The sequence below is a fragment of the Nerophis lumbriciformis genome, linkage group LG12 (genome assembly GCF_033978685.3).
Source record: "Nerophis lumbriciformis linkage group LG12, RoL_Nlum_v2.1, whole genome shotgun sequence".
NCBI classification, from domain to species: Eukaryota; Metazoa; Chordata; class Actinopteri; order Syngnathiformes; family Syngnathidae; genus Nerophis; species Nerophis lumbriciformis.
Window position 1 is genome coordinate 7,448,444 of NC_084559.2, and position 27,995 is coordinate 7,476,438.

At 38.8% G+C, this 27,995-nt stretch overlaps 1 protein-coding gene across 5 annotated transcripts in view; it reads left to right on the top strand.

Moving 5' to 3' along the window:
* fgfr1a (fibroblast growth factor receptor 1a) overlaps positions 1-8,569 on the top strand; it is a 60,574-nt gene extending 52,005 nt beyond the window's left edge. The window contains exons 15-19 of one of the 5 annotated variants that reach the window (XM_072914281.1): positions 16-138; positions 213-283; positions 362-499; positions 7,238-7,343; positions 7,414-8,569. In XM_072914281.1, the coding sequence (XP_072770382.1) occupies positions 16-138; positions 213-283; positions 362-499; positions 7,238-7,343; positions 7,414-7,590 (615 nt within the window). In that variant the 3' untranslated portion in view covers positions 7,591-8,569. The remainder of the gene's footprint in view (positions 1-15; positions 139-212; positions 284-361; positions 500-7,237; positions 7,344-7,413) is intronic. The other 4 variants (XM_072914283.1, XM_061985833.2, XM_072914282.1 and 1 more) reach the window with 4 other exon arrangements.
* Positions 8,570-27,995: the final 19,426 nt, after the last annotated feature.

The following is a 27,995-nucleotide window of genomic DNA, read 5'->3' on the forward strand; positions in this document are numbered from 1 at the left end:
TGTGCTTGTGTCCAGTGCATCCACAGAGATCTTGCTGCTCGTAATGTGTTGGTGACTGAGGACAATGTGATGAAAATAGCAGACTTTGGGCTGGCAAGAGACATCCACCACATTGATTACTACAAGAAGACCACCAATGTACGTGCTTGCATATAATTGGGGACTAATACTTTTGAAGATAATCAGCAATATTAAGTGCATCTTCCCCACAGGGTCGCTTACCAGTCAAATGGATGGCTCCTGAAGCTCTGTTTGATCGGATCTACACACACCAAAGTGATGTGTGAGTGTCATACCATCGCTTTCTCTCCAAGTATCCACCCAAAGACTTAACGGCTTCCTTTGCGGTGATTGTCTGCAGCTGGTCCTTTGGGGTGCTGCTTTGGGAAATCTTCACCCTGGGAGGCTCTCCGTACCCCGGTGTACCCGTGGAAGAGCTGTTCAAGCTGCTGAAGGAAGGTCACCGCATGGATAAACCAACCACCTGCACTCACCAGCTGTAAGGACACCTTTTCACCTCAACTTCACCTCTACATTCTCTTAACAGGATCTCAATCATGTCATGTTCAGTTGGCTGCCATCTTACATCCATTGCTAGTTGGCTTCTTAGTAAGATAGTTATTTAGTTAGTTGGCTTCTTAGTAAGATAGTTATTTAGTTAACTATTGCATCTTTGTGAGTTACCGTATTTTCCGCACCATAAGGCGCCCTGGGTTATAAGCCGCGCCTTCAATGAACGGCATATTTCAAAACTTTGTCCACCTATAAGCCGCCCCGTGTTATAAGCCACATCTAACTGCGCTAAAGGAATGTCAAAAAAACAGTCAGATAGGTTAGTCAAACTTTAATAATATATTAAAAACCAGCGTGATGTGGGCACGCATGGAGTCGTATATCAACATGGACGGAGCTGCGTGAAAAAAGCCACCCGGCCTCTTCGCGTAAACTTACCTTAACCACTCGCTCATCTTTTCTTCATCCATCCATCCCTTCGAGTTAGCTTTTATGATGACGCCGGCTGGAAAGGTCTCTTTTGGCAAGGTCTTCCTTTTGAATATCACCATGGGTGGAAGTTTCTGGCCATTAGCATGGCAAGCTAGAACCACAGTGAAGGACGACTTCTCATTCCCTGTGGTGCGAATATTCACCGTACGTGCTCCCGTTGTATCCACAGTGCGGTTCACAGGAATATCAAAAGTCAGTGGAACCTCGTCCATGTTGATAATGTTCTCTGGCCGGATCTTTTTTTCAGCTATCTTGTTTTTACAATATGCACGGAAAGTAGCCAGCTTTTCTTGAAAGTCTTTAGGCAGTTGCTGTGAAATAGTAGTCCGTGTGCGGATGGAGAGATTGCGTCTTTTCATGAACCGGATCCCTGTCGCTTAGTAGGAGCCATTTTGTGGTCTTTACAGATGTAAACACACAAAGGAAATAAAACGTAATATCTGCGCGCTTCTTCTTCTTCTTCTTCTACGCGGGCGGGTGGTTGCTTACAGTAGAAGAAGAAGCGCTTCCTGTTCTATGGGGGCGGGTGCTTACCTTGGCGGTTGCTTGCGTAGAAGAAGAAGCACTTCCTCTTCTACGGGGAAAAAAGATGGCGGCTGTTTACCGTAGTTGCGAGACCTAAACTTTATGAAAATGAATCTTAATATTAATCCATATATAAAGCGCACCGGGTTATAAGGCGCACTGTCAGCTTTTGAGTAAATTTGTGGTTTTTAGGTGCGGCTAATAGTGCGGAAAATACGGTAGTTGGCTTCTTAGTAAGATAGTGTTTTAGTTAGTTGGCTTCTTAGTAAGATAGTTATTGAGTTAAAGGGGAACATTATCACCAGACCTATGTAAGCGTCAATATATACCTTGATGTTGCAGAAAAAAAGACCATATATTTTTTTAACCGCTTTCCGAACTCTAAATGGGTGAATTTTGGCGAATTAAACGCCTTTCTATTATTCGCTCTCGGAGCGATGACGTCACATCGGGAAGCAATCCGCCATTTTCTCACTTTCGTGGGTGTGTTGTCGGAGGGTGTAACAACACAAACAGGGACGGATTCAAGTTGCACCAGTGGCCCAAAGATGCCAAAGTGGCAAGAAATTGGACGACATTTGTTCAAAATACGAGGCTGTGGGGAAAGCCGACGAAATGGTCAGTCGTTTGTTCCGATCCACTTTACCGACGAAAGCTATGCTACGACAGAGATGGCAAGAATGTGTGGATATCCTGCGACACTCAAAGCAGATGCTGACATCAACTCCAAAACTGGACAGATCAGCTTTCAGGAAAAGAGAGCGGATGAGGGTATGTCTACAGAATATATTAATTGATGAAAACTTTATTCATTACTCGCGGTTTTACGTAAATTATTATACATAAACTGTGTTTACCAATAATTTAGATTAAAAACTTTTTTTTTTTTTCAATCATACAAGTACATTGGGGTAGTCGTGTGTAATGCAGTATTTTGTGTCTATTTAGGTATGGTTAACCTGAGTGCTGAAATCGTGGAAAAATATATGTTCTTAGCACGCCTGAAATGGGCTGTCTGCACTCTCAAAGTGCATGTTGTTGCCAAATGTATTTCATATGCTGTAAACCTAGTTCATAGTTGTTAGTTTCCTTTAATGCCAAACAAACACATACCAATCGTTGGTTAGAAGGCGATCGCCCAATTCGTCCTCGCTTTCTCCCGTGTCGCTGGCTGTCGTGTCGTTTTCGTGGGTTTGGCTTGCATAGGGTTCAAACCGATATGGCTCAATAGCTTCAGTTTCTTCTTCAATTTGGTTTTGGCTACCTGCCTCCACACTACAACCATCCGTTTCAATACATGCGTAATCTGTTGAATCGCTTAAGCCGCTGAAATCCGAGTCTGAATCCGAGCTAATGTCGCTATAGCTTGCTGTTCTATGCGCCATGTTTGTTTGTGTTGGCTTCACTATGTGACGTCACAGGAAAATGGACTGGTGGTTAAAATCAGGCACTTTGAAGCTTTTTTTAGGGATATTGCGTGATGGGTACAATTTGGAATTTTTTTTCGAAAAATAAAATAAGCCACTGGGAACTGATTTTTAATAGTTTTAACCCTTCTGAATTTGTGATAATGTTCCCTTTTAACTATTGCATCTTTGTGAGTTAGTTGGCTTCTTAGTAAGATAGTTATTTAGTCAGCTATTGCATCTTTGTGAGTTACCGTATTTTCCGCACCATAAGGCGCCCTGGGTTATAAGCCGCGCCTTCAATGAACGGCATATTTCAAAACTTTGTCCACCTATAAGCCGCCCCGTGTTGTAAGCCGCATCTAACTGCGCTAAAGGAATGTCAAAAAAACAGTCAGATAGGTCAGTCAAACTTTAATAATATATTAAAAACCAGCGTTCTAACAACTCTGTTCACTCCCAAAATGTACGCAAATGTACAATCACAAACATACGTATATCAACATGGACAGAGCTGCGTGAAAAAAGCCACCCGGCCTCTTCGCGTAAACTTAAACTTACCTTAACCACTCGCTCATCTTTTCTTCATCCATCCCTTCGAGTTAGCTTTTATGATGACGCCGGCTGGAAAGGTCTCTTTTGGCAAGGTCTTCCTTTTGAATATCACCATGGGTGGAAGTTTCTGGCCATTAGCATGGCAAGCTAGAACCACAGTGAAGGATGACTTCTCATTCCCTGTGGTGCGAATATTCACCGTACGTGCTCCCGTTGTATCCACAGTGCGGTTCACAGGAATATCAGTTGCTGTGAAATACGGTAGTAATCCGTGTGCGGATGGAGAGATTGCGTCTTTTCATGAACCGGATCCTTGTCGCTTAGTAGGAGCCATTTTGTGGTCTTTACAGATGTAAACAGGAAATGAAACGTACGGTGATATCCGCGCGTTTTTTCTTCTTCTTCCGGGGGCGGGTGGTTGCTTACAGTAGAAGAAGAAGCGCTTCCTGTTCTATGGGGGCGGGTGCTTACCTTGGCGGTTGCTTGCGTAGAAGAAGAAGCGCTTCCTGTTCTACCGGGAAAAAAGATGGCGGCTGTTTACCTAAGTTGCGAGATCGAAACTTTATGAAAATGAATCTTAATATTAATCCATATATAAAGCGCACCGGATTAAAAACCGCACTGTCAGCTTTTGAGTAAATTTGTGGTTTTTAGGTGCGGCTAATGGTGCGGAAAATACGGTAGTTAGCTTCTTAGTAAGATAGTTATTTAGTTAGCTATTGCATCTCTGTGAGTTAGTTGGCTTCTTAGTAAGATAGTTATTTAGTTTGTTGGCTTCTTAGTAAGATAGTTATTTAGTTAGCTATTGCATCTTTGTGAGGATCCAGATAATGATGAAAAGTGTCAAACTATGGAAGGTCCGATAGAATAAACATGGCATGGTCCTTGTATTCACCCTATATAGGGCTGCACAAATGAATACATTAAATCCATTAATTGATAGATTTAATGGCTTTAATGCAAGTATACAATTGATGAAATTGGGAGCGCCTGGCTATTGCAACAGATATAGTGCAGCTGAGAACATGTTATTTCTATCAATGTTAAAAGTGCTATTCCATGTTCATTATTATCTCAAATAAAGAATGAAGGTTATGTCTAGCAGAAACATTGCTCAACTATTCTCCATGAAATACACATCGAGGCTATGAAGTGTCTTTTTTCTCTCCACTTTGCAGTTAGTTGACCAAACTAATAGATTACTGGAATACTGAAATAATGACTAGCTACGTGAACATGTCTGTCAGCTAAAACACACACAAACTCAATCATAGATTAATATAGCACTGACAATTTTTTACCTCTTTTTTTTTTTTAAACACCACTAAAGTGTTCTATTTTTGTGTGAGTCCTACCTCATTTATTTTCTAATTGTCTTAAGTATGTAATATAATAACGCCATTAGCTTTGATGTATTATTTGATGCATAGCCACTAGCCACAATGTTTAGTTGCTAGCTAATATTTTGCATTGACATTTTTTCTTCAAATATAGTTGAACTTTTTTAGATGATATCATGTGAGCCTGAGTGTGTTGTTGGAATATTACACATTCACAAAAACTATCAAAGGCTGAGCTGTGGGATACCTTGTGGTCGTCTATCACTCTTTCTTTTTTAGTGGCGTGGAACCTGCTTAAATTGATCCCACTTATGTCAACATCCAGTCTGTCCACCAAGTCATCAAGTTCCAGCTCCCAGTCTTCTTCTGATTACTACAAAGTGGCCGCTTAAGTCAACGTCGACATACACGGTCAACCGTGTTTGTCAACATAAACCAGGGGTCCCCAAACTTGTTGACTCGAGGGCCGCATTAGGTTAAACAAGTTTGGCTGGGGGTCGGGCGATATATATATATATATATATATATATATATATATATATATATATATATATATATATATATATATATATATATATATATATATATATATATATATTAAGACATATATATATATATATATATATATATATATATATATATATATATATATATATATATATATATATATATATATAATGTATGTGTGTATGTATATATAATGTATGTGTGTATATATATATATAATGTATGTGTGTATATATACAGGTAAAAGCCAGTAAATTAGAATATTTTGAAAAACTTGATTTATTTCAGTAATTGCATTCAAAAGGTGTAACTTGTACATTATATTTATTCATTGCACACAGACTGATGCATTCAAATGTTTATTTCATTTAATTTTGATGATTTGAAGTGGCAACAAATGAAAATCCAAAATTCCGTGTGTCACAAAATTAGAATATTACTTAAGGCTAATACAAAAAAGGGATTTTTAGAAATGTTGGCCAACTGAAAAGTATGAAAATGAAAAATATGAGCATGTACAATACTCAATACTTGGTTGGAGCTCCTTTTGCCTCAATTACTGCGTTAATGCGGCGTGGCATGGAGTCGATGAGTTTCTGGCACTGCTCAGGTGTTATGAGAGCCCAGGTTGCTCTGATAGTGGCCTTCAACTCTTCTGCGTTTTTGGGTCTGGCATTCTGCATCTTCCTTTTCACAATACCCCACAGATTTTCTATGGGGCTAAGGTCAGGGGAGTTGGCGGGCCAATTTAGAACAGAAATACCATGGTCCGTAAACCAGGCACGGGTCGATTTTGCGCTGTGTGCAGGCGCCAAGTCCTGTTGGAACTTGAAATCTCCATCTCCATAGAGCAGGTCAGCAGCAGGAAGCATGAAGTGCTCTAAAACTTGCTGGTAGACGGCTGCGTTGACCCTGGATCTCAGGAAACAGAGTGGACCGACACCAGCAGATGACATGGCACCCCAAACCATCACTGATGGTGGAAACTTTACACTAGACTTCAGGCAACGTGGATCCTGTGCCTCTCCTGTCTTCCTCCAGAGTCTGGGACCTCGATTTCCAAAGGAAATGCAAAATTTGCATGGTTGGGTGATGGTTTGGGGTGCCATGTCATCTGCTGGTGTCGGTCCACTCTGTTTCCTGAGATCCAGGGTCAACGCAGCCGTCTACCAGCAAGTTTTAGAGCACTTCATGCTTCCTGCTGCTGACCTGCTCTATGGAGATGGAGATTTCAAGTTCCAACAGGACTTGGCGCCTGCACACAGCGCAAAATCTACCCGTGCCTGGTTTACGGACCATGGTATTTCTGTTCTAAATTGGCCCGCCAACTCCCCTGACCTTAGCCCCATAGAAAATCTGTGGGGTATTGTGAAAAGGAAGATGCAGAATGCCAGACCCAAAAACGCAGAAGAGTTGAAGGCCACTATCAGAGCAACCTGGGCTCTCATAACACCTGAGCAGTGCCAGAAACTCATCGATTCCATGCCACGCCGCATTAACGCAGTAATTGAGGCAAAAGGAGCTCCAACCAAGTATTGAGTATTGTACATGCTCATATTTTTCATTTTCATACTTTTCAGTTGGCCAACATTTCTAAAAATCCCTTTTTTGTATTAGCCTTAAGTAATATTCTAATTTTGTGACACACGGAATTTTGGATTTTCCTTTGTTGCCACTTCAAATCATCAAAATTAAATGAAATAAACATTTGAATGCATCAGTCTGTGTGCAATGAATAAATATAATGTACAAGTTACACCTTTTGAATGCAATTACTGAAATAAATCAAGTTTTTCAAAATATTCTAATTTACTGGCTTTTACCTGTATATATTATTCCCAGAGACGTTGACTTGAAGTGTGTTGGTGAAATGCTTGACAAGTGTTGTCCTTGGCGCAGGTACATGATGATGAGGGACTGCTGGAACGCCGTTCCCTCCCACAGGCCAACGTTCAAGCAGCTGGTGGAGGACTTGGACCGCTGCCTGGCCATGACATCCAACCAGGTGCGTGTTGTCCTCATTCCAGGTGAGCCATGTTTGTTTGCTATCTAAATGATGTTTTGTGTGCACGCAGGAGTACTTGGAGCTGTCCGTGCCCTTGGATCAATACTCCCCCAACTACCCCGACACCCGCAGCTCCACTTGCTCTTCAGGCGAGGACTCGGTCTTCTCCCACGACGCAGGTGCTGAGGAGCCCTGCCTGCCCAAACTCCCTCCCCATTCAATGGTGGCGGCCATTAAGAAACGCTGACAGCTCATCTCCATGCGGGCAAACTTTGACAATTCCTCAGAATGGTCCAGCCTTTCTTACATTCCCAGAGATGAAGCTGAGGACCGCTGCTGCTCCATGAGATGGGAGCTTTGTGGGACCGTGGACTTCTTGTTTGTGGGGCGCTTCTCTTTTGGTTCCCAGGGTCAGAAAAGGGTCTCACTTAGCAACGTAGGACAGGAGACTCAAGAACTGCCTTTTTATTGTGCTTCACAGACCAAATATCACCACAACTATTCTTGTAAATACAGCCAGGAAAATATAAATATGAAAATATATTTACACTCTACTCTTATTTTTATGACCATAATAGATTTTTTTCCAGGAATGCGTTTGAGCCATTCTTGAATATAATCTGTAGGGCTGTTTTTTTACACCTTTAATTCCCCTCATTTCATGTCTTAACTAGCAATAGAAAATACACAATGTATTTTCTATTTTTGTAAACATGCTTTTTCATAGTAAGTCATGCATATCAGTGGAACTCAATGTTTGAGGGAGGCTCTGTCTCAGAACATGTACACAAAGTCTCTGTCTCAGAACATGTACACAATGTCTCTGTCTCAGAACATGTACACAATGTCTCTGTCTCAGAACATGTACACAAAGTCTCTGTCTCAGAACATGTACACAATGTCTCTGTCTCAGAACATGTACACAATGTCTCTGTCTCAGAACATGTACACAATGTCTCTGTCTCAGAACATGTACACAAAGTCTCAGAACATGTACACAATGTCTCTGTCTCAGAACATGTACACAAAGTCTCTGTCTCGGAACATGTACACAATGTCTCAGAACATGTACACAATGTCTCTGTCTCAGAACATGTACACAATGTCTCTGTCTCAGAACATGTACACAATGTCTCTGTCTCAGAACATGTACACAATGTCTCTGTCTCAGAACATGTACACAATGTCTCAGAACATGTACACAATGTCTCTGTCTCAGAACATGTACACAAAGTCTCAGAACATGTACACAATGTCTCTGTCTCAGAAAATGTACACAAAGTCTCTGTCTCGGACCATGTACACAATGTCTCAGAACATGTACACAATGTCTCTGTCTCGGAACATGTACACAAAGTCTCTGTCTCAGAACATGTACACAATGTCTCTGTCTCAGAAAATGTACACAAAGTCTTTGTCTCGGACCATGTACACAATGTCTCAGAACATGTACACAAAGTCTCTGTCTCAGAACATGTACACAAAGTCTCTGTCACAGAACATGTACACAATGTCTCTGTCACAGAACATGTACACAATGGAAATGTAGGAATTGTATCCCACTGAGGGTGGTAAGTTTGGACCTCCCTCTTTGAAAAGCTGCCATGTTAAGCTTCAGCCAACGTCGTGCACTTGCATTGTGCATGCATGCCTTCCCTTCTACTGGAAATGCTCTAACAGGAGTGACTTCTGCTGCCAAAACACTTCTGGTGAAGACTTGCGACACAAATGTCCTCATAAATAAATAACATGTAATAAAATGCTTTTTAAAAAGAAAGTTGTCAGAATCTCTGATGTCAAGTCACAATTGTCTTAGAGCGCCGTTTATTTTGTCTGAGTGACAGGAGAGCTCCGTGGTTTTCAAGGACCTTCTGCAAAATAAGCTAGTCAAAGTTCACCTGGATGACGTGTTTAAGAATCTGCTGCACAACACAAGTTTGAACTGAACTCCGGAGCCACCGCTTGTCCAAAATGATGAAATAAAGCAGGACTTAAAACGGACCCTTGAGGAACACCACTACTAAAAGTCAAGAAGTTGAAGAAATGACTACTGACTGCAGGTGAGGTAAAGAAACGAAAGCAACAACTTAGTCACATTCATCACATTATTAAAAAATAGGTTACTGTCAAAAATGACAAACAGGATTCCTGTCTGTCATTTTTATGACTTGATGGGGTCCAACAGTACATTTTTGGGGTCACACGTTTTTGTAAGCATTTTGAAAACAAATGATAAATGTATGCATTATCCTGTTATATCTCACATTCTATATTGTGTTGTACATTATCCTGTTATATCTCACATTCTATGTGTTGTACATTATCCTGTTATATCTCACATTCTATATTGTGTTCTACACTATCCTGTTGTATCTCACATTTTATATTGTGTTTTACACTATCCTGTTATATCTCACATTCTCTATTGAGTTCTACCTTATCCTGATTTATCTCACATTCTATATTGTGTTCTACATTATCCTGTTATATCTCACATTCTACAGGTAAAAGCCAGTAAATTAGAATATTTTGAAAAACTTGATTTATTTCAGTAATTGCTTTCAAAAGGTGTAACTTGTACATTATATTTATTCATTGCACACAGACTGATGCATTCAAATGTTTATTTCATTTAATTTTGATGATTTGAAGTGGCAACAAATGAAAATCCAAAATTCCGTGTGTCACAAAATTAGAATATTACTTAAGGCTAATACAAAAAAGGGATTTTTAGAAATGTTGGCCAACTGAAAAGTATGAAAATGAAAAATATGAGCATGTACAATACTCAATACTTGGTTGGAGCTCCTTTTGCCTCAATTACTGCGTTAATGCGGCGTGGCATGGAGTCCATGAGTTTCTGGCACTGCTCAGGTGTTATGAGAGCCCAGGTTGCTCTGATAGTGGCCTTCAACGCTTCTGCATTTTTGGGTCTGGCATTCTGCATCTTCCACCAGCAGATGACATGGCACCCCAAACCATCACTGATGGTGGAAACTTTACACTAGACTTCAGGCAACGTGGATCCTGTGCCTTTCCTGTCTTCCTCCAGACTCTGGGACCTCGATTTCCAAAGGAAATGCAAAATTTGCATGGTTGGGTGATGGTTTGGGGTGCCATGTCATCTGCTGGTGTCGGTCCACTCTGTTTCCTGAGATCCAGGGTCAACGCAGCCGTCTACCAGCAAGTTTTAGAGCACTTCATGCTTCCTGCTGCTGACCTGCTCTATGGAGATGGAGATTTCAAGTTCCAACAGGACTTGGCGCCTGCACACAGCGCAAAATCTACCCGTGCCTGGTTTACAGACCATGGTATTTCTTTTCTAAATTGGCCCGCCAACTCCCCTGACCTTAGCCCCATAGAAAATCTGTGGGGTATTGTGAAAAGGAAGATGCAGAATGCCAGACCCAAAAACGCAGAAGAGTTGAAGGCCACTATCAGAGCAACCTGGGCTCTCATAACACCTGAGCAGTGCCAGAAACTCATCGACTCCATGCCACGCCGCATTAACGCAGTAATTGAGGCAAAAGGAGCTCCAACCAAGTATTGAGTATTGTACATGCTCATATTTTTCATTTTCATACTTTTCAGTTGGCCAACATTTCTAAAAATCCCTTTTTTGTATTAGCCTTAAGTAATATTCTAATTTTGTGACACACGGAATTTTGGATTTTCATTTGTTGCCACTTCAAATCATCAAAATTAAATGAAATAAACATTTGAATGCATCAGTCTGTGTGCAATGAATAAATATAATGTACAAGTTACACCTTTTGAATGCAATTACTGAAATAAATCAAGTTTTTCAAAATATTCTAATTTACTGGCTTTTACCTGTATATTGTGTTCTGGAAAAAGGTTGTCATAAATGTTACTTCATTCATAAAAAGAAAAATAATACAAAAGAAAACAAATGTGTAAGCATATGTAAATATATTCAGTTATAAACATAACAACACTTTCTTCTTTCCTTCATGGATCTGAACTTTACCACTTTTTCTATATTTTTGTTGTAATATTTTCAGAATGTGTTTATTCTATTTTTGGCCAAAGTAAGAAGAAGAAAACAATCCGAAGTTGTCTTTATTTTGTAGTTGTAATGCCATGATTTTGATAGTCCAGCCCACTTGGGGATAGATGTTCCTCCATGTGGCCCCTGAGCTAAAATGACTGTGATCCCCCTGCTTTGTGGCCCCTGAGCTAAAATGACTGTGATCCCCCTGCTTTAGGGTATTTCTGTGGTGTTATGCAAAAGCCCGATGTCAACTGCAGAGGACGTTGGTTGTCAGAAGGTGAAATGCTGTGCATGTCAAGGTCATAATTGCACTTTTGAAGGGAATCTCCCGGGATTGCAAAGAGCCAACAGTTGGCAGCTGTGCTTGTAAATCAGTTTGAGGAAGACGAATGAGACGGCAATGTGATATCTCAGCTTGCTGATGAGATATGATCAGTGCACAGGAGGTTTTGGGGAGCACGGGCAGTAAACATGATTTAGAGCTCGGGGCCACACTTGCATCCATCAAGCACACCAACCTTGACGCTTCTATCTGCTTCTGGCTTCCTGCCACTGGCTGATGCATCACCTGGCATCACCTGGCATCACCTGGCTGATGCATCACCTGGTGCTCCGTCTCCACGCAACCAGCCAAAAACAGCTACACGGCATCAGTGAGCCTTTTTTTTTTTTGGATTGTTTTTTTTTAAAGCCAACTCTTACAGCTTAGGTGAATGCACTCAGTCCTTAAAGTGATGAGGAGGTTATCTTCTATGCCAGCGTACTCACCTTATTTGTGCTTTGTGCTTGTTTGGAACATGCATGCATACAACATGATACATCACACATGCATGCATACAACATGATACATCACACATGCATGCATACAACATGATACATCACACATGCATGCATACAACATGATACATCACACATGCATGCATACAACATGATACATCACACATGCATGCATACAACATGATACATCACACATGCATGCATACAACATGATACATCACACATGCATGCATGCAACATGATACATCACACATGCATGCATACAACATGATACATCACACATGCATGCATACAACATGATACATCACACATGCATGCATACAACACGATACATCACACATGCATGCATACAACATGATACATCACACATGCATGCATACAACACGATACATCACACATGCATGCATACAACATGATACATCACACATGCATTCTCTTTTTATTTACCATTTCCACAACGTGACAACTTCACTACTTTTGGGGTTTGTAGTTTGTCTGCATTAGCTTATAGTAACAATGTCACTAATAGTTGGTTAATATTGAAGTCACAGTTTTATGGGCGGTATAGAGGACCTCCCATTGGCTCCGTTGTAAGCAGACTTTGTATCGCGTATATTTATTATTTACAATGCATCAAATAAATTCATCCGTCCTCTCGTCTTTCATAATGATTGTGAACGATAGACAACATTCCCCAAAAAGTGCAGTTACCCTTAAATCCATCCCATAATTTAAGAGAGTTGAGAAGAATTGTTGTACATTATTAGCTAGCAGGTTATAGTTTACATTCTTGGCTAGCAGGTTATAGTTTACATTCTTGACTAGCAGGTTATAGTTTACAGTCTTGGCTAGCAGGTTATAGTTTACATTATTAGCTAGCAGGTTATAGTTTACATCATTAGCTAGCAGGTTATAGTTTACATTCTTGGCTAGAAGGTTATAGTTTACATTATTAGCTAGCAGGTTATAGTTTACAGTCTTGGCTAGCAGGTTATAGTTTACATTCTTGACTAGCAGGTTATAGTTTACAGTCTTGGCCAGCAGGTTATAGTTTATAGTCTTGGCTAGCAGGTTATAGTTTACATTCTTGGCTAGCAGGTTATAGTTTACAGTCTTGGCTAGCAGGTTATAGTTTACATTATTAGCTAGCAGGTTATAGTTTACATCATTAGCTAGCAGGTTATAGTTTACATTCTTGGCTAGAAGGTTATAGTTTACATTATTAGCTAGCAGGTTATAGTTTACAGTCTTGGCTAGCAGGTTATAGTTTACATTCTTGACTAGCAGGTTATAGTTTACAGTCTTGGCCAGCAGGTTATAGTTTATAGTCTTGGCTAGCAGGTTATAGTTTACATTCTTGGCTAGCAGGTTATAGTTTACAGTCTTGGCTAGCAGGTTATAGTTTACATTATTAGCTAGCAGGTTATAGTTTACATCATTAGCTAGCAGGTTATAGTTTACATTCTTGGCTAGAAGGTTATAGTTTACATTATTAGCTAGCAGGTTATAGTTTACAGTCTTGGCTAGCAGGTTATAGTTTACATTCTTGACTAGCAGGTTATAGTTTACAGTCTTGGCCAGCAGGTTATAGTTTATAGTCTTGGCTAGCAGGTTATAGTTTACATTCTTGGCTAGCAGGTTATAGTTTACAGTCTTGGCTAGCAGGTTATAGTTTACATTCTTGACTAGCAGGTTATAGTTTACAGTCTTGGCTAGCAGGTTATAGTTTACATTCTTGGCTAGCAGGTTATAGTTTACATTCTTGACTAGCAGGTTATAGTTTACAGTCTTGGCTAGCAGGTTATAGTTTACATTCTTGGCTAGCAGGTTATAGTTTACAGTCTTGGCTAGCAGGTTATAGTTTACATTCTTGACTAGCAGGTTATAGTTTACATCATTAGCTAGCAGGTTATAGTTTACATTCTTGGCTAGCAGGTTATAGTTTACATTATTAGCTAGCAGGTTATAGTTTACATTCTTGGCTAGCAGGTTATAGTTTACAGTCTTGGCTAGCAGGTTATAGTTTACATTCTTGGCTAGCAGGTTATAGTTTACAGTCTTGGCTAGCAGGTTATAGTTTACATTATTAGCTAGCAGGTTATAGTTTACATTCTTGACTAGCAGGTTATAGTTGACATCATTTTAGATGTTTGTAAATGCACCAAATCGCTGAATTTCAATATTTTTGATTGAATAAATAAAGTGTTTGTATGTTGTCTATATCCAACATGATGTATTATTATAACTGATCTTTGTTGTAACACAGTTTTAGTGTTACAAAGTATACTTTTGTAGTTATTTCTACACAATAAGTCAGAAATGTAACATTAGTGAGCAGTTGGGACTATGGAGAGTTTTTTGCTCCAACACACTTTTAGCTTTATTTATTGTTGATGTTTTTCTCGCCACTTTGTTTTGCATATTTTTACATGAGATTTCCAGTTCATTTGATTACATGAAATATGTGTTTTATTTCACTCTTTCAATGTCACTCCAACTATTTGTATTTGTGTTTGACTTTCTCTTCTAATGTTAGCAAATAACATTATTTGAGTTTTACTGAGATTCAATAATAGTCAGTTTTTGACAAAACATAGTTTTAATGTATTCATTTCTTCTGTTAATATTTGTATTCACGCTGTTGTATCATCTACAAATAATACTAACTTGAAGTCCTTTGTAACTTTACAAATGTCATTTATTTAGTGATTTAACAATTTTGGTCCCAGTATTGATCCCTGAGGTACACCACAGGATATATTTAAGTACAGTGTTTTATTTTGTATACATTCAAACACAGTGTTACGCTTCAAACTGTGTGTAATGTTAGACTAGCTAAAATTGTGAAATATTCTTGCTAATTAAAACGTCTGCCTTGTCTTGATTGATTACTGTATTTCAATGTTGCTCATTACTTGCTGGGCCAAATGTTTTCTGAGGTGCTCCTTGGTGAAGGAAGTTTGACACCCACTGCTCTATGGCTATCACTGCTCTATGGCCATCACTGCTCTATGGCTATCACTGCTCTATGGCCATCACTGCTCTATGGCTATCACTGCTCTATGGCTATCACTGCTCTATGGCCATCACTGCTCTATGGCTATCACTGCTCTATGGCTATCACTGCCCTATGGCCATCACAACATGTCACACATTTGACCTTTTAGTTTTGGGAGAGAAATGTCTTCCCCGCCTGGTAACAGGAGCAATAAAACTAGTGGTGGTTGTGATAAATAAGAATAGCAAGGCTGGGACACATCTTGCTTTATAACGTACTTAATGGTGCACAGGTGCTATTAGGTGCAGGTCTTATCACTTTGGACAGATGGCTGCACGGACAATTTGGATCATTGGATCATTGGATCAGTCTCAACTGTCACTCCACTTCGTGACTACAATCCATTTGTCAGTATTGTTTTCTTCCATTTGTCAGTATTGTTTTCTTCCATTTGTCAGTATTGTTTTCTTCCATTTGTCAGTATTGTTTTCTTCCATTTGTCAGTATTGTTTTCTTCCATTTGTCAGTATTGTTTTCTTCCATTTGTCAGTATTGTTTTCTTCCATTTGTCAGTATTGTTTTGTTTCATTTGTCAGTATTGTTTTCTTCCATTTGTCAGTATTGTTTTCTTCCATTTGTCAGTATTGTTTTCTTCCATTTGTCAGTATTGTTTTTGTTTCATTTGTCAGTATTGTTTTCTTCCATTTGTCAGTATTGTTTTGTTTCATTTGTCAGTATTGTTTTCTTCCATTTGTCAGTATTGTTTTCTTCCATTTGTCAGTATTGTTTTCTTCCATTTGTCAGTATTGTTTTGTTTCATTTGTCAGTATTGTTTTCTTCCATTTGTCAGTATTGTTTTCTTCCATTTGTCAGTATTGTTTTCTTCCATTTGTGAGTTTTGTTTTGTTTCATTTGTGTGTATTGTTTTCTTCCATTTGTCAGTATTGTTTTGTTTCATTTGTCAGTATTGTTTTCTTCCATTTGTCAGTATTGTTTTGTTTCATTTGTGTGTATTGTTTTCTTCCATTTGTCAGTATTGTTTTGTTTCATTTGTGTGTATTGTTTTCTTCCATTTGTCAGTATTGTTTTCTTCCATTTGTGTGTATTGTTTTCTTCCATTTGTCAGTATTGTTTTCTTCCATTTGTCAGTATTGTTTTCTTCCATTTGTCAGTATTGTTTTCTTCCATTTGTCAGTATTGTTTTGTTTCATTTGTCAGTATTGTTTTGTTTCATTTGTGTGTATTGTTTTCTTCCATTTGTCAGTATTGTTTTCTTCCATTTGTCAGTATTGTTTTCTTCCATTTGTCAGGATTGTTTTGTTTCATTTATCAGTATTGTTTTCTTCCATTTGTCAGTATTATTTAGTTTCATTTGTCAGTATTGTTTTGTTTCATTTGTGTGTATTGTTTTCTTCCATTTGTCAGTATTGTTTTGTTTCATTTGTCAGTATTGTTTTCTTCCATTTGTGTGTATTGTTTTCTTCCATTTGTCAGTATTGTTTTCTTCCATTTGTCAGTATTGTTTTCTTCCATTTGTGAGTATTGTTTTGTTTCATTTGTCAGTATTGTTTTGTTTCATTTGTGTGTATTGTTTTCTTCCATTTGTCAGTATTGTTTTCTTCCATTTGTCAGTATTGTTTTCTTCCATTTGTCAGTATTGTTTTGTTTCATTTGTGTGTATTGTTTTCTTCCATTTGTCAGTATTGTTTTGTTTCATTTGTGTGTATTGTTTTCTTCCATTTGTCAGTATTGTTTTCTTCCATTTGTCAGTATTGTTTTGTTCCATTTGTGTGTATTGTTTTCTTCCATTTGTCATTATTGTTTTGTTCCATTTGTCAGTATTGTTTTGTTCCATTTGTGTGTATTGTTTTCTTCCATTTGTCAGTATTGTTTTCTTCCATTTGTCAGTATTGTTTTGTTTCATTTGTGTGTATTGTTTTCTTCCATTTGTCAGTATTGTTTTCTTCCATTTGTCAGTATTGTTTTCTTCCATTTGTCAGTATTGTTTTCTTCCATTTGTCAGTATTGTTTTGTTCCATTTGTGTGTATTGTTTTCTTCCATTTGTGTGTATTGTTTTGTTTCATTTGTCAGTTTTGTTTTCTTCCATTTGTGTGTATTGTTTTGTTCAGGAAGTTTCTTACTGCAGTCAGTCAAACTGGTCCAGGACCAGGACCAGGCCCGGGCCCAGGACCAAGGCCATGGGGTTTCTTGTCTTCACTGACAAACAAGTAGGCGCTGTGGAATTAGTTTGTGGAATAAACTCCACAATAAACAAGTATTGTTTGAAAGTGTCTATTTTTCCCCTGATTATTGTGCTTTTAACACAAACAAGCTATTATTAAACATGAAGCATTTTGTTCTGAAAATCCCCCGGGGTTTTTGTTGTTGTACTTCCTGTCCCGCACTCAGTGGACTTTAGGGGTCAGTTGTTGTTATTTACTTGTTTATTCTTTTTTAGGATGAAGGAGCTACGACATGGTTGGTTTTCTTCTTTCTTTCAGAATGTTCCGGGTGTGATATCGTCATGGCAACCTCAGCATTTACAGGGTTTCACATGTTGTTATGTTACAGCCTTATTCCAAAATGGAATACAACATTTCAATTCTACACACAATTCCCCATGATGACGATGAGGAAAAGTTTCTTTTGAAATGTTGCCAATTGATTGAAAATAAAACAAAGCACATGTACATAAGTATTCACAACCTTTGCTCAATACTTGGTTGATGTTCCTTTAGCAGCAATTACAGCCTCAAGTCAGACACAAGCTTGGCACATTCATGTTGGCCAATTCCTCTTTGCAGCACCTCTCAAGTTCCATCCACTTAGATGCTTTTCATCCAGGATGTCATTCATCTTAGTCTAGTCAGGGAGGTGACCAAGACCATGGTCACAGCATTCCTCTGTGGAGGGACGACAACCTTCCAGAAGGACAACCATCTACCAATCAGGTCTGTATGGTAGAGTGGCCAGACGGACGCCATTTCTTAGTCAAAAGTATGCCAAAATACAGCTGAAAGACTTTCAGACTGTGAGAAACTAAATGATCTGGTCTGAGGAGACAAAGATTGAAGTCTTTGGCGAGGTGCCCAAGACCATGGTCACAGCATTCCTCTGTGGAGGGACGACAACCTTCCAGAAGGACAACAATCTACCAATCGGGTCTGTATGGTAGAGTGGCCAGACGGACGCCATTTCTTAGTAAAAAGTATGCCAAAACAGAGCTGAAAGACTTTCAGACCGTGAGAAACTAAATGATCTGGTCTGAGGAGACAAAGATTGAAGTCTTTGGCGTGAATGCCAGGCATCATGTTTGGGGGAAACTAGGCAGCGCTCATCACCAGGCCAATACTTTTCAGCGACAGGAACAGGGGGACTAGTCAGGATGAAGGGAAAGATGAACGCAGCAATGTACAGAGACATCCTGAATAAAAAACAATCCAGCCTGAAAGAGTTTTAGATGTGCTGCAAGGAGGAATGGGCAAAACTGCTTATTCCATAGCTTATTCCAGAGCTTATTCCATAGCTTATTCCATATCTTATTCCATATCTTATTTCATAGCTTATTCCATAACTTATTCCGTAGCTTATTCCATAACATATTCCATATCGTATTCCATAGTTTATTCCATAACTTATTCCATATCTTATTCCATAGCTTATTCCATATCTTATTCCATATCTTATTCCATAGCTTATTCCAGAGCTTATTCCATATCTTATTCCATATCTTATTTCATAGCCTATTCCATTACTTATTCCATATCGCATTCCATAGTTTATTCCATAACTTATTCCATATCTCATTCCATAGCTTATTCCATAACTTATTCCATATCTTATTCCATAGCTTATTCCATAACTTATTCCATATCTTATTCCATAGCTTATTCCAGAGCTTATTCCATATCTTATTCCATATCTTATTTCATAGCTTATTCCATAACTTATTCCGTAGCTTATTCTATAACATATTCCATATCTTATTCCATAGTTTATTCCATAACTTATTCCATAGTTTATTCCATAGCTTATTCCAGAGCTTATTCCATAGTTTATTCCATAGCTTACTCCATAGATTATTCCATAACTTATTCCATATCTTATTTCATATCTTATTCCATAACTTATTCCATATCTCATTCCATAGCTTATTCCATAACTTATTCCATATCTTATTCCATAGCTTATTCCAGAGCTTATTCCATATCTTATTCCATATCTTATTTCATAGCTTATTCCATAACTTATTCCGTAGCTTATTCTATAACATATTCCATATCGTATTCCATAGTTTATTCCATAACTTATTCCATAGTTTATTCCATAGCTTATTCCAGAGCTTATTCCATAGTTTATTCCATAGCTTACTCCATAGATTATTCCATAACTTATTCCATATCTTATTTCATATCTTATTCCATAACTTATTCCATATCGCATTCCATAGTTTATTCCACAACTTATTCCATATCTCATTCCATAGCTTATTCCATAACTTATTCCATATCTTATTTCATAGCTTATTCAATAACTTATTCCATATCGTATTCCATAGTTTAGTCCATAGTTTATTCCATAGCTTATTCCATAGCTTATTCCATAACTTATTCCATATCTTATTTCATAGCTTATTCCATATCTTATTTCATAGTTTATTCCATAGCTTATTCCATAACTTATTCCATATCTTATTCCATATCTTATTCCATAGCTTATTCCATAACTTATTCCATATCTTATTCCATATCTTATTTCATAGCTTATTCCATATCTTATTCCATATCTTATTTCATAGTTTTTTCCATAACTTATTCCATATCGTATTCCATAGTTTAGTCCATAGTTTATTCCATAGCTTATTCCATAGCTTATTCCATAACTTATTCCATATCTTATTTCATATCTTATTCCATATCTTATTCCATAGTTTATTCCATAGCTTATTCCATAGCTTATTCCATAACTTATTCCATATCTTATTCCATATCTTATTTCATAGCTTATTCCATATCTTATTCCATATCTTATTTCATAGCTTATTCCATAACTTATTCCATATCGTATTCCATAGTTTAGTCCATAGTTTAGTCCATAGTTTATTCCATAGCTTATTCCATAGTTTATTCCATAGCCCAGGTGCCATCACTGAGAAAGCACGGTCACTAGGTTTGACCATGGGACCTTCAGGATCATCTGCTTGTCAGATCTAAGGCAACGACCAAGCCTGGAGCTGCTGGGTTGGTCCAGGTGATATTTAATGTAAGCTGGGACGAGACCTTTGGTATCAGATTGATACCTACATGTGTGGTATCATCCAAAACTAATGTCAAGTATCAAAGAAGAGAAGAACAAGTGATTATTACATTTGAACAGAAGTGTAGATAGAACATGTTAAAACAGAAAATAAGCAGATATTAACAGTAAATGAACAAGTAGATTAATAATCCATTTTTACAGTTTGTCCCTCATAATGTAGATAAAATAATAGGTGTATAAATGACACAATATGTTACTGCATACGACTAATTAGGAGTCTTTGTTTGTTTACTTACTACTAAAAGACAAGTTGTCTAGTATGTTCAACATTTTATTTAAGGACTAAATGACAATAATAAACATATGTTTCATGTACACTAACATTTGTTGTTCAAATAAAGCCAATAATGACGTTTTTTTGTGGTCCCCTTTATTTAGAAAGGTATCGAAAAGTACCAAAAAGTATTCAAATAATTTTGGTACCAGTACCAAAATATTGGTATCGGGACAACACTAATATATATATATATATATATATATATATATATATATATATATATATATATATATATATATATATATATACATATATATATATACCAGTGACGGTGAGGTTGATGGCTGGTGAGGCACTGACTTCATCACAGTCAGATTTACAAACATATGAACCCTAAAGAGTATCTTATTCACCATTTGATTGGCAGCAGTTAACGGGTTATGTTTAAAAGCTCATACCAGCATTCTTCCCTGCTTGGCACTCAGCATCAAGGCTTGGAATTGGGGGTTAAATCACCAAAAATGATTCCCGGGCGCGGCGCCCCTGCTGCCCACTGCTCCCCTCACCTCCCAGGGGGTGAACCAGGGGATGGGTCAAATGCAGAGGACAAATTTCACCACACTAGTGTGTGTGTGACAATCATTGGTTCTTTAACTTTACACGTACAAACTGTAGCACACAAAAAAGCACATTTAATAAAAAAAAAACTTTATTATGGTCTTACCTTTACTTATAAATGAAGTCTGTGCGCCGCTGTTGTGCCGGATAATGCACCCCTGACGTAGAATGCACCCCTGACGGGAGTGTTATATCAACTAAAGCCCACACTTAAAGTTTCCACGTGCAAGATTGAATCTATTTAAAAAAGTTATTTAATAAGAAGCCAAAAAGTGCAAAAAGAATAATGTTCGTGTTGGAGGAGTTGTGAATGAATGAAATATGAAATCTGTGCTGCAGGTGTACCTAATGTTGTGGCCCAGCAGCGACTGCAGCACGGATTTCATATTTCAGTCATTCACAACTCCTCCAACAACTCTGTTTGCTGAATGTATAGATCAAATACAAATCTGACAAATAGGAATGAGTTTGGACAACTACTCGCACACGTCTAGAAATGCAGTGTACCTCGCATCGAGGATGCCCTCATACTCTGCCAGCTGTCGCATGAAACTTGCGTTCGGTCGTGTGATGCTCCTCTTTTCCTTGACAAAGTTGTATGCCTTCTCTAGCGACCAGCCGAACTCTTTCATTGCATAAGCAATGACTGTTGAGGCGGATCGGCTGATGCCCATCCGTGCTGCAGTCTGCAGGTGTACCTAATGTTGTGGCCCAGCAGTCATTCACAACTCCTCCAACACGAACATTATTGTTTTTGCACTTTTTGGCTTCTTATTAAATAACTTTTTTAAATAGATTCAATCTTGCACGTGGAAACTTTAAGTGTGGGCTTTAGTTGATACAACACTCCCGTCAGGGGGTGCATTCTACGCCGGGGGTGCATTATCCGGCACAACTCTACCACCAGGAGGCGGGATTACTGCGAGCCTCACACAGTGCGTCTTCACAGCCGTTTTATGATTGCTCAGCACAAGAAATACATTACACACATACAGTTGTTGACAAAATACACTGTACATTATATACCTCAGCTAACTAAACTATGGAAATGTATAATATAATTCATATAGCAATACGCTCTCACTGCACAGCAGGCCAGCAGTTAGCCGAGTCATTGCGCAATCCATGTTGAGGCTCAACTGGCTGCTGCCTCACCGCAAGTCTCTTCTCAGTATTTGAACGGCAAATGTGAAAATTCAGCGATTTTGAATAAAAAGAATCTAAAACTGGTGAAGTTAAATGGAAAATAACTTTATAGTATAATCACTGGATACTTTTCTTTTTACATTTTTTTTCTTTCCATGATGGCACGTGAGGGCCCGCCTCACCTGCCTCCCCTGACTGCACGTCACTGATATATATATATATATATATATATATATATATATATATATACACACACACACATATATATATATATATATATATATATATATATATATATATATATATATATATATATATATATATATATATATATATATATATATATATATATATATATATATATATATATATATATATATATATATATCCGTGATGACGGACTGGCAGTGTGTCGCGCCTCACCAAGGAGCAGCGAGAATACCAAGAAGCGCATATGCCAAATTTTCAAAGAGAACGGCCTACGGATCACGATTGAAGCCAACAAGCAAACCGTCAACTTCCTTGACGTCACTTTCAACCTGAGAAATAACAGCTACCAACCATTCACGAAACCCAACACAACACTCCAATACGTGCACCATGACAGCAACCACCCACCCACCACCATGAAAAGAATACCTACCGGAATCAATAAAAGGCTATCGATGCTGTCATCTAGCAAAGCTGAATTTGACCAAGCAACCCCCCCGTACCAAAAAGCCCTTGATGAAAGCGGATACAATTTCACCCTCACCTATGAACCCACGCCAGGAAACCAGCCAAAAAAGAACAGAAAACGGAACGACATCATCTGGTACAACCCCCCATACAGCAAAAACGTCTCAACGAACATTGGACACAAATTCCTCAATCTGATTGACAAACACTTTCCCAAAGACAACATCCTAAGAAAAGTATTCAACAAGAACAACATTAAATTGAGCTACAGCTGCATGAACAATATACGACAAATCATCTCAAACCACAACAAAACAATTGCAAATGAGCCGTCGGCCCACAGACAGAGCGACTCCAAAACCAACAAAGGATGTAATTGTCGAAAGAAACCGGATTGCCCCCTCAACGGGGGGTGCTTACAAACATCAGTTGTCTACCAATCTAAGGTAATACGCAAGGACATTAACACATCCGACACATATGTAGGATTAACCGAGGGAGAATTCAAAACCAGATGGAACAATCACAAGGCTTCTTTCAGGAACAAAAACCTGCGAAATACCACAGAACTCAGCAAACACATTTGGGACCTCAAAGACAATAATGTTGAATATTCAATAACATGGCAAATTCTTGCATCCAGCACACCTTACAATAGTGGTAATAAAAGATGCAACCTATGCTTGAAAGAGAAACTGTTTATTATTTACCGTCCAGACCTGTCATCCCTCAACAAGCGCAGCGAAATTGTAACAACATGACGCCATAGACGGAAACACCTCCTAGGCAACACATGAGCCAATCACCACGCCCCTACGCCAGCCTGTACCCACCCACTCTGTGCCCTATACAAACCATGGTATGCGAATGCTCCCATTAAAATCTCCTGACGATTGAGGGTACCCCCCCTCATGAAACAGGCCTGTAGAGATGAAATAGTCTTGTGATTTTTTTTTTCCCCACACATACATATATATATATATATATATATATATATATATATATATATATATATATATATATATATATATATACACACACACATATGTATGCATGTATATATATATATATATATATATATATATATATATATATATATATATATATATATATATATATATATACACACCACACCTCCTGCCCGAGGTCATCTGAGACTCCAAAATAGTTTGCTATGTGTTGCTTTGGCCGTGTTGGAAGCATTGTATTCTTATATATTAGCGTGTCTTTTGGAAACATTTTTATTCCAGCTTCTCCCAAAATGAATTCCTGTGGACATTTGATACTAATCCTGACTCCTGACTTAAGATCCCAGTTTCCATGTGATCAGACACATCTTACTCTCTCTCATCAAGCACACATGCTCACATCTCCTAATATGGTCATTTTGGAAGTCACTCATCTTTTCAAAGAGATGCCAATAATCCTCTTTTTGTGGAAATGTAAAGGCTTTGGATAATCATACAGAGAGATTTCTCCTTCCTTCAGTGGTAATTGATGAGCCACACTTCAACTGTCTGACAAGCGCTATAGAGGATGCACTGCTTGTGATGAAGATGTGTGGTGACGTCAACCTGCTGTGCACTTTCATCTCCTGGCAAATGACACCATTATTCATGTTACATGGTGACGTGGAGGGGATGGAGAGAGAAAGGAACCCCAGCGTAGAAATATCGCTCATAAATATAAGCCTGGCCAACATCCAGTCTTGGCAGGGAAAAGTGTCAAACATCAAGCACTTAAGCACTCTCATGACGGAATTTTCTCCATTGCATCGCAGGACCTGAAAGTATTAATCTGCTGTTTGACATTTTTACATCATGCAATCTTGCCTTTTCTCCATCATTGGTGCACATGTTCAGTGGCTGGGCGAAGGGGGAATCTAACTCGCGCCATCTGCACAAAAGGCTGCATGCTATTACTACATAAGAGCTTGATTACAAACAAACAGTATTGACCCAAATGAACTGGTACTTACTGTACATACAAATATTGTCTCCAAACCGTGCCTTTTTATTTTTACTAAATATTCAAAGAGAACGATCATTGAAATACTTCAATAAAATGATGACCAGAGATGGGTACCGAATTCCGTAGTTTGTTATCGAGTCACGTAAAATGAAAACATTGCCATTTTTCCAATCCTTTCTTGCCGTGATGTCACATCCGGTTGCGATGGCTCAAACACTTGGCGGGGAAACAAGAACCCAGCAGCACCCAGAGCTGACTCAGTGGGAATGTTGCCATTTTCAATGCCCACGAAGCAAGAAGAAGGCACTCAGAAGTCCACTTTTCAAAATGCGTTAGCTCGATGCAAATTGACTTTGGGTTTGCCATAAACATGCTACTGATTAGCACTGGGAGCAAGGTAGGTTAAGTCAATTACCCAAATAAGGACACAACGGCACTGAAGGATGCTGGGATGGAACCAGGACCTGTATTTTTATATATATATATATATATATATATATATATATGTATATATATATGTCTTGTCTACACTTTTTTAAGCCACTTTCTCTGCGCTGTCCTCCAAATCTAAACATCAGACATGGAATTGATTAGTTGGACTCTCGACTCAATTAATAAAATCTTTTGGATGAGGAAAAAAGGTTCTGGGGAGCCTGGCTGCCCTGACGGAACCATTGCTGCGGGGTGCAAGAGAGATTCCTGGGACAAATGGAGAATCATGTGCCTCCCAGTCCTTGCCGTCGAGGATGTGGAAGACATCTACCTATTTGGAAGCGTGATGGCCGGGCATGTGCTGTTTAGGCTGGGCATTGCTCTGGTGTATCGTCAAATTCGTAAGACGATTGGCAGCCACTCAAGGAGTCCAATAGCTGTTCGTGGCAATGGAAGGCTTGGGTCGAGACTGTGGCCATTTCTGAAATGAATCGCAAGATGGATCACATCATGGAGAAGCTTGCTGAATTGAGAAGATTGGATATGAGGGCCAACATGGACAAATAGAACAGACAAGCCATTGTAATGTCTGCTCGCGGAAAAACAACAATCCTAATCGACGATTTGTGTCACGGCGCGGATTCAAACCCGCTTTTCCTCGGCAGCTGGAGCTGCTGGGACCTCCTTTGTGCTCTTCCTCATTCCTGTGTTTGATGTCCCTTGTGTCTTCCACAGTGTCTTCCCTGTTGCCTGTGATCGTGTCCTGCCTCACGACCTCCACCTGGATCTCTGCTTGCCTCCCTCGACCCTTGACTTCTGCTTGGACTCGGACATCGTTGCCTCTCTCCAGCCCCCGACTGCTTGCCTCCCTGCTGACTGCCTCTTCGCCTTGCCCCTTGGATTCGACCAACGATTCACACAACATGCACCGACAACACCCCCTGGTAAAACTTACATTGTTAATCCTACACATCGTCTGCACTCATTCACTTGTGGTAGCATACACACCCCACACACTCATCAAGGTTTTCAATAAACCTGATAAACCGCAGTTCTGCCTTGGTGTCGCCTCGCCTCCTTCCCTTTGCCCGGTACACAACAATTTGACTCCCTTGAATGGCCTTGACGCTGCTCAAAACAGAAGAAGGCTGTTCTGAAAACATATATTTGGGACTATACCGCATCTGAAAAGTACCGGGACCAACATATTGTTATCGGGACAACACTAACATAAATATATACACGAATATATATATTTATATATATATTAATATGCATATATTAATATATATATTAATATATATATATGTCAGGCTTGGTCAAAAATAGGACTCAGATGCAGAGTAGGTAATAATCCGGCAGGCTTTTATTTTGAAAGTTTCTTTTCACCTCCAGAGTCAGGGCAATTCAACATATGCTATAACCTGACTAGTCGGCGAAAAAGAAAGGGTTCCACAAAAAAGGAACAACCAAAAGTCACTTCGAAAGGAGGAAAGACAAAACAATAACAAACTATACTTGGCACAGGATATAATCTATGACATTTATCATTAAGAAAAAAACGCTCCAAAAGAAGGGAGAAACAATGGCTATAAAACTTCTTCACTGTCTCTTATCTAAAAAAATAGTTAACAAAAAATGTCACTCAAAAAATTGAGAAGAAGGAAGAACTGTAAGACAAAGCTGAAAACTCACCACTTCGGCTGCAAAACTAAATAACCAAAATTCGCTCTGCTGAGGAGGAGAAAAGGAAAACTCAAAATACCAACAAGGGAATTCAGGATCACGATACTCAAACAAGAGACGAGGCAAGGCTTGGACAGGACGCTAGAGAGGCACGAAAATACGAGACAATCTGGCACAGAACAAAGGGAGGCGTGGGCTTATAAAACACATGAGGTTTTAACTTTGGACATCCCGCGGGTCAGATTAAAACATGCTTCAATTGACAATAAAAAACACAATGGAAATCAAGGGAATGTTTTTTCCAAAAAACAGGTCCAGAAAAGGTTTTATATTGAAAGCCGTCTTATTAAGCTTTTTTGCCCTGTTCTTTTGTGCGTTGGCAACAGCAGCCCGGGCGATACTGCAAGTGTTGGAGATGTGGGATAATAAAATATTAAAATCTATCTATTTACCTGAAATGTTGATGCAAATGTTTTGTCCCAAGACAGCAGAGTGTGAACTCGGGAAATGGTGATGACCAACAGACAGTCTTTGTTTCTGCCATTGGTTGTACCGACAACTCCTGTTTGTGTCCGTGTGACAAGATCTCTGCAGGGCTCTGCTGGCTGTGGGAATGTGACATGACAGAGAAGGTGAACACGGGGCACAGACCTGTCACTCACTGTGTTGTTATCACAGCCTTCTTTACAGTACATCACAAAAACAATGCTCTACTTCTTTGTGGGGATGTTTATTAAATCTAATCATTGTTTTTTTAGACATTTGTTTATTGGATTGGTGTTATATACAGTCCA